Source organism: Lemur catta, chromosome 6, assembly GCF_020740605.2.
Source record: "Lemur catta isolate mLemCat1 chromosome 6, mLemCat1.pri, whole genome shotgun sequence".
In the NCBI taxonomy this organism is placed as follows: domain Eukaryota; kingdom Metazoa; phylum Chordata; class Mammalia; order Primates; family Lemuridae; genus Lemur; species Lemur catta.
The window spans coordinates 98,076,946-98,091,634 of NC_059133.1; the positions used below are offsets into that span (position 1 = coordinate 98,076,946).

The 14,689-nt window shown below is 55.0% G+C and overlaps 1 protein-coding gene across 1 annotated transcript in view; it reads right to left on the bottom strand.

The window, feature by feature from the left end:
- The window catches only part of CACNA1C (calcium voltage-gated channel subunit alpha1 C), a 581,627-nt gene that overhangs the window by 211,055 nt on the left and 355,883 nt on the right, over positions 1 to 14,689 (bottom strand). Inside the window, exons 4-5 of the mRNA XM_045554647.1 lie at positions 12,032 to 12,171; positions 3,336 to 3,475 (exon numbers count right to left, since the gene is read on the bottom strand). Coding sequence (XP_045410603.1) covers positions 3,336 to 3,475; positions 12,032 to 12,171 — 280 coding nt within the window. The remainder of the gene's footprint in view (positions 1 to 3,335; positions 3,476 to 12,031; positions 12,172 to 14,689) is intronic.

The window sequence follows — 14,689 nt, forward strand, 5'->3', positions numbered from 1 at the left end:
GCCCAAGGCTGGACAGCAGTACGGAGAAGAGGTCCAAGGATTGGCCTGGGAGCTCCCGATGCTAAGAGGGTGGGAAGATGAGAGGGAAGTCAGTAAAGGATTCAGGAAGGAAAAACAAGTGAAGTAAGGGCAGAACTAAGAAAGAACAGTGTCCCAGCAGGCAAGGGACAACAGTGGCTCAAAGACAAAGGACAAGGGATGGTCAGCTGTATCCAGCACTGCAGACAGGGGGTAAAATGGCGCTGGACCCAGTACTGTGCAAGCACCTAAGGGCCTTGGCAAGAGGCGCTCTGGCGCAGTCACGGCGGGAAAGCCCGCAGAGCGTGCGGAGACGGTGGGAGGACAAGAACTGAAGGCGACAGCGCAGGCGGCTCTCTCGAGGAGCGCTGCTAGAATACAAGAGGTGACACCCAAGCCTGTGAGAAGTGGGAGAAGGAGGCATTCATTCAGGTTTCTAATCACAGGGGACATTGCAGACACCTTTGCAGATGACATCAACTAAACTATCACAGTGTGCCTCTTCACCTGCATCTACGTTCTCCGCCATTTCAAAGCTGCACGGACGGATTCCAGTGAGAAAGGCGGGGCTGGACTGGCCCTGTCTCTAAGCTGCAGGAAGAGCCATCCTCTTGGCATTGGTGACCCGCAGAAACCGAGACGCCGTTGTTGGCCCTGTGTAGAAGCACAGAGCTCTCTGCGAGGCTGCCCACAGCTGCAAACCCATCTCAGAGTCACCATCGCTAATGGCAAAAACATATTCCTGACCTGCATGGCAGGTGACACGAGGGCCCTGCATCTGAGGTGCTGTCATGTCTTCGTCTTCCTGACGAGGGAATTCTAGGGCGTGTCACCTCTTGCCAACCACCACAGATTGACCAGCATCCAAGGCACAGAGAGACAGGGTGCCTTCCTCAGAAAGTGTCCTCTACGGTGGAGCCCTGGCTACTCTGTCTAACTCAATTCTCCCTTTTAATGCACCGGAGCGTGAGTGCCTCAGCCACATTCACCGCTAATTAAGAATCTCTGTACTAGAGCAATTACCGCAGCTGTTTCTGTTGCTAACAATCTCCTCAGCCTCTTTGTGGCAGACTGCACTGTTTCTTCCCAATTATTCACCCATGCTCCTCTGTGGGTACAATACACTTCTTTGTCCCATTATCTCTGGTAGCCGCGTGACGTGCTTTGGCCAGTGCAATGTGAGCAGCTGTGACATAGCCTCATGTCAGCAAAAGCTTAAATCGCTTGTGTACTCTGGCTCTGTGCACCCCTGGTGAGCACCTGCCCTCTGCCATGAGAGCAGCGTGGCCCACGCTTCTGACCCAGGCTCGGCTCTGGAATTAGATGACACGCAGAACCTGGTTGAGCCCAGAACCCACTGACCAACATCCTCATGTACCGTGAGCCAGGCAGAAACGTTTCTGGTTGTTAGCCACTGAGAGTTTGGGACTATTTGTTCTGCAGCAAAAGCTGGCTGATACACTCCTTTATGAGACTGTCAAACTGCTCAAGTAAAGGACTCTTTATGATATGCCCCAATACATCTAATAGAAATTGCAGGCTCCTAATAAGCACACACATAACAGGGTAAGATCCATCATGTCCACTGCGGCTTGGCTGGCTCAAGTCTGGAATTAACTCCTAGTTCCTATCACTGGCACGTTGGCCGTTCCATTCTAAGATCCTTAAAGTCACATTCAAAGTAACTCTCACCCTCCTTCCCACTTCCTGGTTTTGGTCTACTGAGTTATGGCTGATTGACCAAAAAAACCCAAATAATTTAGGCTTCAAAAGGGGGACTTAAGTCTTGGCTATCATAGAGACTGTTTCTAAGTTCCCCCAAATGGCTCAGGTCGAGCAGAGAAAGTCGGCCTTAACTGTGCTTGTGCCGCTTGGCTCTGTGCTCCTTTTGTTCAGGGAGTCCCACTGCACCCAAAACAGCCAAAACCCTGGTTTCATTTACTCAGCAAACTCCCCCACCTGATTAGAGACTGAGCTAGGTGTTGTGCAGGAATCAAGGCAGTACAGGGCACAGTTCTGGGCTTCAAGGGGGTTATAAAGTAGTTGAAGAGACAGGGTATGTGTGTAAAAATCTAAGACAATTCAGAGGTATATACAGCTTAATTCTTTACAAGAGGTGGTGCCGTGCGGTAGGAAAGAGTTGGTCTGGAATTCAGGGGACCCAGTGCCAGTCCTGGCTCTGTTGCTATTAAGAGTTAATTCAAGTCACAGGAAGAGTTTTTCACTATTCTCAGCGTGTACAAAAGGGAATGAACAGGTTAATATAAGGTCCCTCACGTTTCTACGGTTCTATGGCCCTAAGAGATACCACCAGCAGCACGTGTAGCTCAGCACTCCGTGCACATACGGTTGGGAGAGAGGCTGTGTGCTCGGGGGGTCGGTCTCCCCGCCCCTCACCACATTCTGAGCTCGTCTGCTTCCAGCCCATCTCAGGAGTCTCCTAAGTCTTGAGTCTGAGCTAGCCCAGAAATCGGATGGAGCTAAGTTGCAAGTGTAAAATCTCTGCAAACAAGTCCAGAATTGTTCTCAGACACCACACGTGGAACACGGAAGAACAGGAGGAGTCCACTAAAGCTGACTTCGCCCCCAGGAGCACCCTGGGCCAGGGTTTGCGGGAGCCACTGTGAGCAGTGCCTGGGCGTGTCCGCAGTGGGGCTGGCTGCCAGAGCGGAGGCAGAAGGGGGTTGCCCCCGTGAGTGATGTCTGGATAGATAATGCCTCTTCAAAGGCCTTCGCCTGATGCAGAGAGCTGAGCACCCTCTCCTTGGGAGAAACTAGTTCTCATGACGGGCATCGTGTCCCTAAATAGGGCCTGGGATGCCCTGTTTGACATGAAAGGAGGCAAGGGCTGGGAGAAATGGCAAAATAGAACTTTCAGAACATCTACTGATGCTCTTCTGACTGTTCTTTGGAAAATACAGAAAATAGCGATAATCTCATTGGCTAAAGTACCCTGGAGCTGGAGGATTAGCCCACTTTGCTCACCTGGCTCTTCTCTGCAAACACGTAAACCCCCAGCCAGGGCCTTGCAGGGTCGCTCAAGGGCTATGGAGTGTCTCCTTTGTGCAGCTGTCTTTATTTGACTATGTCACTGCTGGGCACTTTCTCCAGGGGTTTATGGGGCTGGGACCACAGTGTGTTTTAAGGTACTTACATCAGAGATGGGTTCTTTAAATGAAGGAACTCATTTTTTTAAAAAAACCTCCATTTATACAGAATCAGGTTCCTTTGCAAAGTGCTCTTGGCAATTCAACGGAGGAAGCGGAAGGTGGTGACAAGGTAAGGTTGTAAACAAGGATAACAACGGCTTTACTTACTTGGCACTCCGGACACCAGCCTCAAGGGGCGCAGCACTCGGAAAGCCCTCAGCGCCTTCACATCGAATCCAGCCCCTTTCCCTCCTAGAGCATTCGCCCCGTCTGCCTTGGTTGCTTGCTCCAAAATTGCACTAAAAAGCCTAGAAGAAGAAAGAGAGAAGGGGCTGTCAGGACTGCGTTTCACGGCCCAGCTGGGCTCTGACCTCCGAACGAAGCCTGGAAGAGCAGTCTGCAGGCGTCCCCAGCCCAGGACGGTGCACGAGTCTGTAGGCTGAGGGTCCCCAGTGGGGGCCTCACTCACGTGTAACCCAGCAGGAGGTCTGAGCGAGGGGAGGGGCGGGCCCCGGCGTGAGAGCTTGTCTAGTTTTGTGTGAGCCGAACAAAAGTGGGAAGCGGGTGTTTGCCGTCCGTGTCTGTCACCTTGTGGTGCCCTCTGCCCCTCCACGGCATCCCAGCTCCCCTCTGTGGGCACCAGCAGCCACACCCTCTTCCCCCTGCCTGCCCCTTCCTCCTAACAAGCCCCTCTCTCTGACTGGTTCCTGGGCACAAACAATGAGCCCAGAGAAACCCACTCTGTGCGGGCGCCCCAGCCGCTCGGGGGACACGTGGCACGCGTGAACGGATGGCCGGCGGTGAGTGGAAAGGGTCCGGTGGAGCAGAACCGCACACGCAGGACGCGACTGCGATGCGGGAATTCCAGCTCTGCCACCTCATGTCTGTGCAGCTGTATTCACTCCTCCGAACGTGAACACCTACTATGTGCCAGGCACCGATCTAGACGTGGGCTACAGCCAAACAAAGTCCTTACCCTCACGGAGTTTGCATTCTTGGGGGAAGACAGAGGGTAGACTGAGCAGTCCGTGAACAGATGCTGCATGGTGTGAGTAGTAAGTGCGAGACAGATGTGCACGCAGGGGCTCTGCACGGACAGGCGGGGGCGTCCTGTCTACAGGAGGAGGCTGGGGCATCTGGGCAGAGACCTTTGGGAAGCAAGGGAGGGACCCACGAAACTATTTGGGGACCGCTGCGGGCAGAGCAGGCAGGCGGTGCTGGGAGGAGGCCAAGGGAGGAGCGTGCTATGTGTCAGAGCCACCACTAGCTGAAGCAGGGCAGGGAAACGGGGAACTGTGGGAGAGGAGGCTGGAGAGGAAGATGGGGACCCCATCAGGCGCCCGTTTTTTCCTCTAAGATAGAAGCATCAGGGGATTCCAAGCAGGAGAGCTCTGACGAGTTTTAAAAGAATCGCTGTGATGTTGCGGGGCGCCCAGAGACAGGCTGCTGAGTGATCCAGGCGGAGATGCCGGGGCTCAGCCCGGGTGGTGGTGGAGGTAGCAAGAGAGTCGGATATCGGATTGATCTCAAGCTAGAGCTGATGGGACTGGCTGATGGAGTAACGTGAGGTGTGAGAAAGAAAGAGGGATCAGAGAAACTCCCCCAGTTTTGGCTTGAGCAACTAAAACGCTGACATAGGGTGGAGCGGATGTCAGCACTATGAACGTTCGCACCCAGAGTCGGCTGGACGTTGGTGGACAGCTTGAGCCGGCTCTCCTGCGCCTGGAGGTCAGCGGAGCCCGGGCTGGGGACGCATCTGGGTAGGTGAAGAGGTTGTATTGAAAGTTGAATCAGAGGAGGTCACCCAGGAAGCTCCCGTAGAAGGTGAGGATGAGAAAGGACTGGCTCTCGGGTGCTCCTACGCTGAGGGCAAATCGGCCCAGGACACTGACAAGGAGTGGCCTGGGGGGCAGGAGGAGGGGGAGGACGGTGCCCCACAAAGAGGGTGGCAGTGAGAGGACAGTGGCCTCAGATGCTGCAGAGACACAGCTGGACAACGACTGCTGGATTTAGCGACATGAGGACCATTAGACCCTGGAAGCATCTGTGTTGTGGAGCAATGGGGACACAGGTTCAGGAGAGAAGCTGGAGACAGTGGGACTGGCCCCCACCCAGGGGGAATGTAACACGAGCCGCAGCACGACTCCCCTGTGCCGCCAGCCACAGTGAAAAATAAAAACAAACAGGTGAAGTCAACCGTGATGACGTTATTTAACCTGACACAGCCAAAATATTATCATCTCAACGTGTAATAAATATAAAATGTTATTCATATTTGTCATTCTTTGTTTTGGGCTAAATCTTTGAAGTGTGTGGCGTATTTTACACCGTACACAGCATCTCTCAATTCAGATCAGCCACATTTCAAGCGCCAAATGGCCACATGTGGCTACTGTATAGACAATTCTCTTGAGGAATTTTGCTGTAAGTGAGCAGAGAAATAAAGGCGGTTACCAGAAGTGGATGTGGGGTCCAGAGAGTTCTGTTTGTGAGCGGGAGATGGGACAGCCCGTCTATGCGACGGGAATCCCCCGAGGGAGGCGGGACTCGGGAGGGAACAGTCACGTCTACATGGGACGGGAATCCCCCGAGGGAGGCAGGACGCGGGAGGGAACAGTCACTGATGTCCCTCAGCAGCTGAGGAGGGGCCAGGCCTCATGGAGGGTGTCAGTCTTAGGGCAGCGGCTGTCTGTCCTGGTTCAGGGAGGAAGACGTGGCCGTGGGGACACAGGAAAGCTCCCTCTGGTGGCACCTGTTTTCTCGGGGAAGCAGGCAGCAAGGCCGTCAGCTGAGAGGTGAGAGGGGAGGGAAATGGAAGTTTGAGGAGCGAGGAAAAGGTGTGAAGAACCATCTGGGAAGTAGAAGAGCAAAGGGACTGGGGACCGGTGTCACAGGGGCCTCCTGGGGGCTGGTGGCCCTGTGTGGGGAGTGGGACTGCTCAGCTTTGCGTGGTTCCTGGCTGCACAGATCTGTCTAGTTGGATGCGGTGGGGGCTGGTGTTTTCCAGGTGTGCGAGGTACGCGAAGAGAGGAACGAGGAAGCTGAGAGCGTGCCAGCGAGTCTGGCGGCAGTGGGTGTCTGAGCTGGCCGGAAGGAGGGGGGACCCGAGGGCAGGGGTGGAGACCGTGGCAGGACGAGGCGGTGGTGGAGGGAGGGGGACCCGAAGGCAGGGGTGGAGACCGTGGCAGGACGAGGCGGTGGTGGAGGGAGGGGGACCCGAAGGCAGGGGTGGAGACAGTCGCAGGACGAGGTGGTGGTGGAGGGAGGGGGACCCGAAGGCAGGGGTGGAGACCGTGGCAGGACGAGGTGGTGGTGGAAGGAGGGGGACCCGAAGGCAGGGGTGGAGACCGTGGCAGGACGAGGCGGTGGTGGAGGGAGGGGGGACCCGAAGGCAGGGGTGGAGACCGTGGCAGGACGAGGCGGTGGTGGAGGGAGGGGGACCCGAAGGCAGGGGTGGAGACAGTCGCAGGACGAGGCGGTGGTGGAGGGAGGGGAACCCAAGGCAGGGGTGGAGACCGTGGCAGGACGAGGTGGTGGTGGAGTGGGGCGTGGAGGGCGCAGGGGAAGACGCTGGTGAGAGCAGGAGGCTGCCCTGGGGAGTGTGGGGCTGGGCTGTCAGCTACGACAGGGACCGGCTGCGGGTCGGGCTGCGGAGAGAGGCTCCCCGGAGAGGCAGCTGTCCAGGAACCAAGAAGCCATCCGGGAGATGGTGGGCGAGGAGCGAGGGCTGGAGCAGGCTGGTGTCGAGAGCGGGTGTCCTCAAGACACGAGGAGAGCGACACGCAGGTGTGCGGAGGGCTGCGATAAAAAGACGCAGGGTGGTGGGTCTGACACACACGGCAAAGCTGGGGGCCGCGGAGGAAGGGGCGGTGGTCTCAATGCAGAAGTGAGGAGCGGGCAAGGCGCTCCGGAATGCCAGGGCTCTGAGAGAGGAAGCTGCACGCTCAGCACAGAGCCAGAGAGGGGAGGGTCGGCTACCTGTCGTGGAAATAAAATTTCACTGGGGTTCAGTCACGCCCCGTTCACACACTGCTATTTGCTGGTGCAGGGCACAGCTGAGCAGCTGGAACACGCCTGGCTCACAAGGTGGAAATCCGCACCTGGCCCTTTCCCCGAGCCGGTGATGGCCACGGGGAACAGCGGGCGCTGCGGAAAGAGCGCAGAGGCAGGGTGGCGAGAGAAGGGTTAGATCCGAGGGCGCACACGGCCACGTGAGAACAGGAGTCCGAGGGATTCGAGCGGACCCAGGAATCCTGGGCTTTGTGTGATAACCAAGAAATACAGGGCAGGGGCAGGGCACGCAGCAGCACTTTCTGTCCCTTATGCCTGGGATGACTTTACAGAGTCCCTGTCAGCAGACTACGGTCCGTGCTGGGTCGAGTCTCTCCACTAGTGGGCCTGGGTCCAGGAGGAAGCCCAGGCGTCCTAACTGCATCCCCATATCAGACCAGAACTGAGCCAGGGTGACTTTGATTCTTGAGCAATAGGCTTGAGGCCCTTAAATGACATATGCCCCAGGGAACTGAACCTAGAAAGTGGGGGCTGCCGCTGGGGGCTTAGCCTGGCAGAAGCTCAGATCCAGGTGGGGCTGAGCCGTGAGGGGGTCTAGGTGAAGGATTTTCAAACTGTGCTCCTAGAAGCCCCTAGGGACTTGTCAAGTGCTGGGCTGGGGCTGAGTGGCGGGGGCTCTGGCTCCTCACCCTCGATTTAACAGAGCAGCCTCCCCTTTATCTGTTCTATGCACTGGACCATCGAGTAAGACTCTGACGTGGGTTCTGTAGTTACAGTAAGTCCGACCACCCTGGCCGCACCACATCTGGTCTCTCTCAGCTCTGCCCCTCTTTCTCCTTGGCTTGGCCACTGGTGGTTTCACACGTTCCTTGGGATGCTCGAAGCCCAGGCAGAAGCTGCCAGGACAGGGGAGGGGGCTCCTCTCTCCACAGGGGAAATGTTCTTTGAACTCAAGTCTAGAAACCTGAGGAAATGAAGACCAGTTTGGAAATTTGTAAAACAACATTCCAAATCCAAACCAGATTTCGTTCCTAGTATTTCCTGGAAGAAAGCAATATGCTTATCAGAGTACAAGATGTTCACAAACTATTATTCAGTGAGAGCAGTGGAGACTGGATGATTTTTTGCTCTTTTAACCCCTGCCCCAACTTGAGACTCTTTATTAAGGGTCTGCTTTTAATTTCAGAGGAGTAGAGAATTCAGTGTAGGAGGTGTTCTTGGCTTGCAGTGGCCGGCGAGCACAGCTCCCTGCTCCCATGGGTCGGGCTGGGCTGGGCACTGCTCCAGGACGCCAGGCTGGCAGACGTGCGGCAGGCAGTAGAGCCTTCAAAAGAGGAGGACAGCGTGGTGCCACAGGGCCCAGAGAGTGGGCAAGGCAGGGCTGCGGCACAGTGAGGGAGGCAGGGACGTGACGCGCCGTGGCAGCTGCAGGGGGATCTCCCGGGCAGGATTCCACAGTTCCAGGGCGGGGAGGGAGAGGGGGCTCAGAGCACACCACAGTCCCTCCGCGTCACTCAGCAGTCCCACCTCCCATCACACCACGGAGACACCTCTGCCTTAAGAAGGACATGCTGCCTGTCATGTGCCTCCAGAAAGGCAGTGCGGAAACGAGAAGGGGCTCAGCCTGGTATGCGGGCAGCCGGCGGGCGTGCCCACCCTTGCCAGGGCAAGCCAGGCTCCCCTCTGATTTGTAGGAGGCCAGAATAAGCCTCCCCCTAAGTAGCTACAGAGGAGGGGCCAAGGAGGGCAGATCTTTCCCAAGAGACAAGAGAGAAGCAAAGGCATATCCACTTAATATTGAAGAGAGGGCAGGAAAGAGAGGCATGGCTGAACAGAAGTGGTGAGCTCTACCCTCTGGGGATGGCAGGTCATTGTTCTGGTTAGAAGGATGAGCTGACATTTAGACTGGATGACAAGCCCCTAGGACCGAGATCCATGGAGAAGAGAAACGAGGTGACAAATATGGCCAAGTGTGAGATTAATGGGGAAAAAAACCCAAAGGGTCACGGTGAACCATAAGCTGAGCAAGTGCTAGCATCATCACCTCTGTGGCTTAAAAGGCCAGACATGGCCAGGTGCAATGGCTCATGCCTATGATCCCAGTGCAAGAGTTGCCTTGAGGCTAGGAGTCTGAGGCCGTCCTGGGCAACTTAGCGAGACCCTGTCTCTACAAACAAGTTTTTAAAAAATTACCCGGGCAAGGTGATGTGCACCTGTAGACCCAGCTACTCGGGAGGCTGAGCCAGGAGGATCACTGGAGCCCAGAAGTTCAAGGCTACCGTGAGCGATGATGACACCACCGCTCTCCAGCCTGGGCAACAGAGCAAGACCCTGCCTCTTAACAAAACAGTCAAACAGAGACATCTTTTAGAGGAGTGCCAAATCTGGATGAGCCCCCTTTTGTCAGCCTCCAGGGAGATGTGACCGGCACCTAAGCTGACCTCACAAAACGTCTGCCCCTGTGGTCGTGGGGAGGAGCAGCAGCATAAGGGATGAATCGAGGAGGTGTGGGCAGGCCACGCACAGCCTCCCGGCACAACTGAGGCACCGGCCCCTCCCAGAGCCCTCCCAGCACCCACCCCCCCGGCCCCTGTCCGATGTCTGCCCTGTATTCCTGTCTCCACCTCCTGTGCTTTGGGCAGAGCACAACAGAGTCGACTTCAGCTCATTCCAAAATGTAGCGTTTTTGCCTAAACAAAATTCATCCCTGCAAGTCACCCTCATCTCTCCGCTCCCAGAAGCATCAGATCTTCCCGAGGCCCCTTCCTAGGTCTGTGCGGAAGGCTCCCAGGGGACCGAGGCCTTGAGAAAGAAAGACGCCGAGTTTGAAAGGGATTTAGGGGCGGGTGGAGCACAAACCTGAAGGGCCTTTGCTGGGGTTTACGAGTTCATTCGTGCGTTTGTTTAGCTCCTTGATCCCCCCGGCATGAACAGAAGCAGCAAAGTCTCCAGACGGCCGCAAGCACGCCCTGAGTGCTGCGAGCCGGACCAATACCTGGCTAGCAGGCTAGCAACGCCGATGACCTCAGCGCTCCTAAGGTCAGGCCACTCAAACACCCCCGATGTTCATGCGGCTAAAGTGCGTCATTCACTGGCCAGGCAAAATAAGGCAACAGAGAGAAGGCCCTAGCACAGTTCCAACAGCCCACATGAGCCGTCCAGATGGCCAGAGATGAGGAAATAACTTGTAAATGATCTCGATGTGCTCCTGTGTTATTTCCTGCAGTGAAGGCCGGGCGCTCCCACGAGACCGAACGGCCAACGCTCCAGAGAAGCCCCTCGGCCGACGCCTCCACCGGGAGGCACAAAAGACTCGCTCCGGACACTCTGACCTCGACAGCGAACGACTGTCAGGACTCTTGGGAGTGAAAGCACAAGTGGCCGCCACTTGCACACTTGATGGGCTCAAAGGAAGGAAGGATCAGCCCGAAGGAGCCACATGTTCTTTAAGTAGAATCTGCTGCAAAGCAGGTGAATGGTTGGAACATCATCGACTGTGTTTTAATACATTAGACCCCACACAGTATGTGTAGGCCTGTTAGCTACAAACACATAACAGAGAACCTTTTGGTGAAGTTACTAATTTCTTTATAAGAACATCTTCACTTCTACATTTTATTTAAGATGCTTCACATTGCTTTTTTTTTTTTTTTTTTTTTCTTTTTTGAGACATTTGCCCAGGCTACAGTGCCATGGCGTCAGCCTCGCTCACAGCAACCTCAAACTCCTGGGCTCAGGCAATCCTGCTACCTCAGCCTCTCAAGTAGCTGGGACTACAGGCATGCGCCAACATGCCCGGCTAATTTTTTCTATATATTTTTAGTTGTCCAGCTAATTTCTTTCTATTTTTAGTAGAGACGGGGTCTCGTTCTTGCTCAGGCTGGTCTCGAACTCCTGAGCTCAAATTATCCACCCACCTCGGCCTCCCAGAGTGCTAGGATTACAGGCGTGAGCCACCACGCCTGGCCCCACATTGCTTTTTTAAAAAACCTAGGCTGACTCTGCCTCATTTTATACTCAAGTGGAGCAGAGTGTTTGGGGGAAGGTGCGTTTGGTCAGGGTTTGGTTACCTGTCACCTTGGCCTTTCATGGCTCCCTGTTTTCTTCTCAACTGCCTGTCTTGAGCAGCCTGATTTCTTGGGGCCACAGAACCAGGCCCACTGTAGGGGTGAGGATGAGGACAGGGCTGCTGTACGAACATCCTGTGGGCCACAAGCACAGCCTGGCAGCTCCCTGTGCAGCCCACCCGCACCCCGCTTACAGACTGCATGCTCTCAGGCAAGCTGCCCCAAATCTGCTCAGTGATCCTACAGGGAAGTTGGTCAGAGGGACTGCGGGGCTAGCAATGGTCAGAGACAAAATTAAAGTACTTAAGGAGATGAATCTCCTCAGTGGCATAGAGGAACCTGGGTTCCATTAAGAGTACTCAGATTCAACTGTGTGTGTGCATGTGTGCGTGTGCATGTGCACATGTACGTGTGTGCGTGCATGTGTGTGCACGTCTTTGTGTGTGTGTGCATGTGTGTGTGCGCGCATGTATGTGTGTGCATGCATGTGTGTACACGTCTTTGTGTGTGTGCGTGTGTGCATGCATGTGTGTGCATATCTGTGTGTGTGTGTGTGTGTGCATGGGGGCGCACGCGCTTGCCCACGCGGAAGCAGTGGTGGGGGATGCTCTTAGGTAACAGCTCCTCTCTCTTTGGGGAAAGTCTGACTTCAAAGCAAGTTTTATCAGATCCTTTCATCTTGCCCGAAGCCCAGCACAGTTAGGACCAAATCAAAAAGATATAAATTCAGAAGGAGGAAGTATACATTGGCAAAGTGAGGGGAAACAGAAAGACAGTTATACTTACCCTACAACCACAATTATAAAATCTAGTAAATTCCAACCATTGCGGAGGTAAGCGTTGGGGTGAAAGAGAAGTCCATAGGCTATTACTTTTAAAAATGCTTCCACAGTAAAAATTATGAGAAAGAGATATTCCACTCGTTCCTAGGAAACAAAAATAGAAAAGAGAGAAAAGGAAATAATTAGTTTGGGGATTTGGAAAGGTCTGAAGCAGCAGATCTCACAAGCAGATGGGAGAGCGTGGTGGGACCCGGGGGGACTGGGAACCCCAAGCCAAAGGAGCAACTCCAAGGCCTGTTCCCCCATTACAGCACCGACCCACTGGGGACCACAGGGTTCTTTTTGTCTTCAAAGGTCCCCTATTAAAATTTAATGTTAGGGTGGTGGGAAAATTACACATTTTCGAAACATTTTATTCCGTTTACCAGCTAAAATTTTTTTTGTACCTTCCCAGCACAGAACTCCTAAGAGAAGGATGCTGAGAAAGGGGGTGAGGCAGAAGCGCAGGGAGACCGAGCCTCAGTTCTGCAGGGACAAACCCGAAGGCAGCGGACTCGGGCTTGGGGAGGGCACTGGCTGAATTCCCCCAAAGAACAGAGCGAAGACACAGCTGCAAAGAAACCGAGATGCTGAGAACCTTCTCAGAGCAGCCCCAACGGAGGCAGCCTGCTCACACGCACGGATCCAGAAACATGACATCTCTTTCTTGAGAAAATAAAACTCTCTGTCCAAAGACATAGGCCAGGTCCACAGAGAAAACCCAGCATTTTCGCGTTGGAGGTGGGCACTGGGTGGGGTGTTGAGCGGAAAAGGCCCGTCTCTTTCCTCAAGGGGCAGAAGGGCATCTTTTTCCTCCCTGCCACCATGAAGAAGGGCTTTGTGAAGAAGGACAAACTTGCTGGCTCAATTAGAGTGAGCGACACCACGCTGATTCACTCCCCTCCCTCACCAGGAACCGAACCGCTTCCTCCCACACGTGGGTCCCAAGTGCGGCGATGGCCCCGCCCCGTGGAGGCTGCCTGGGTGTCTTCACTCCACTGCTCGCTCGTCTCCACAGGAGCCTCAGCCATCTTTCACAGGAGCTGCAAAACTCCCGTCTACACTGCTTTTGGGCGCAGGTCCTCCAAGGCAGGCAGGCCCACCCACAGCGCCAGCGGGCACCTGGCTTGGAGCCCCCAGGCCTGTTATCCCCTCCTCTGCTGGGCCAGGGGCTCTGGTGGGCACATGTGGGAGCAGTGGTGGGGGGTGCTCCAAGGCTGGGGCATCGAGGGCCTGACGGGAAGCCCTGCAGGGAGACGTGGCCACACCAGCACCGTGAGCTCCTGTCCCTCTTCCCCGTGCCCGGCACATTCAGCGAGGGCCGCCTCTCTGTGATGCAGTGTGAGGATGCACAGCTAAGACCTGCAGAATTCTGGGCCCTGCCTGGACCTACAGAAGTAGATCCCCTGGCTATGGAGCCTGGAAACATACAGTGTAGACCCCTCCCAGGTGTTTCTAAGGCACCCTGGAGTTCAAGAACCACCAGCCCATGTGCTGATGAATGCCCAGGTCAGGCAGAGGCAGCGGGAGGGAGGGCAGGATGGGATTTAATCAGCACTTCAGAGGTGGATTTGTCCTTCCTTCCTGCCCATTTTAATACCATATAGTTGGTCTGGGGACATTGGGTCTGCCTTGGGGTCATGGCCCAAGAACAAATCACTGTGTGGGGGAGGATCCAATCCTTTAAAGTCAGGTGATACTAGATTAAAATGTACATCAGGGCAGCGCTGAAGGGAAAACATGATAAAAAGGCACAAGGGAACCTGAGGATGCTTGGGAGCCGGCAAGGAGAGGAGCTATCACACAGTCACTAGGCCTTGTCTCCTCACGCCACCCCATGATGGTTCAGAGCTTTCCTATCTGGCACTAGATGACAGGGTCACCTCCTTCTGTATTCCCAGAAAGTTAGAGCTGGGTTGAAAAGAAAGAAAAGGAAAGGGGAACAAACCAAGCTGGGTGTCCACTAGATGTCATGTGCTTTCATTTATTCACATATGTGCTAGCTGCTTTCACACTTTCATTCACCCACCTATCCATCCATTCATCCACCTTCCCACCCACCCACTCACCCATCCACCTTCCCACCCACCCACTCACTCACCCATCCATCCATCCATCCACCTTCCCACCCACCCACTCACTCACCCATCCATCCATCCATCCACCTTCCCATCCACCCACTCACTCATCCATCCACCTTCCCACCCACCGACTCACCCATCCATCCATCCATCCATCCACCTTCCCACCCACCCACTCATCCATCCATCCATCTATCCACCTTCCCACCCACCCACTCACTCACCCATCCATCCATCCATCCACCTTCCCACCCACCCACTCACTCACCCATCCATCCACCTTCCCATCCACCCACTCACCCATCCATCCATCCATCCACCTTCCCACCCATCCACTCACCCACCCATCCATCCATCCCTCCACCTTCCCACCCATCCACTCACCCACCCATCCATCCATCCACCTTCCCACCCATCCACTCATCCACCCATCCATCCATCCATCCATCGATCGACCTCCCACTCACCCACTCATCCCCCTACCCATCCATCCATCCATTCATCAATCTGTCCACACACCCATTCATCTATTTATCTATCCA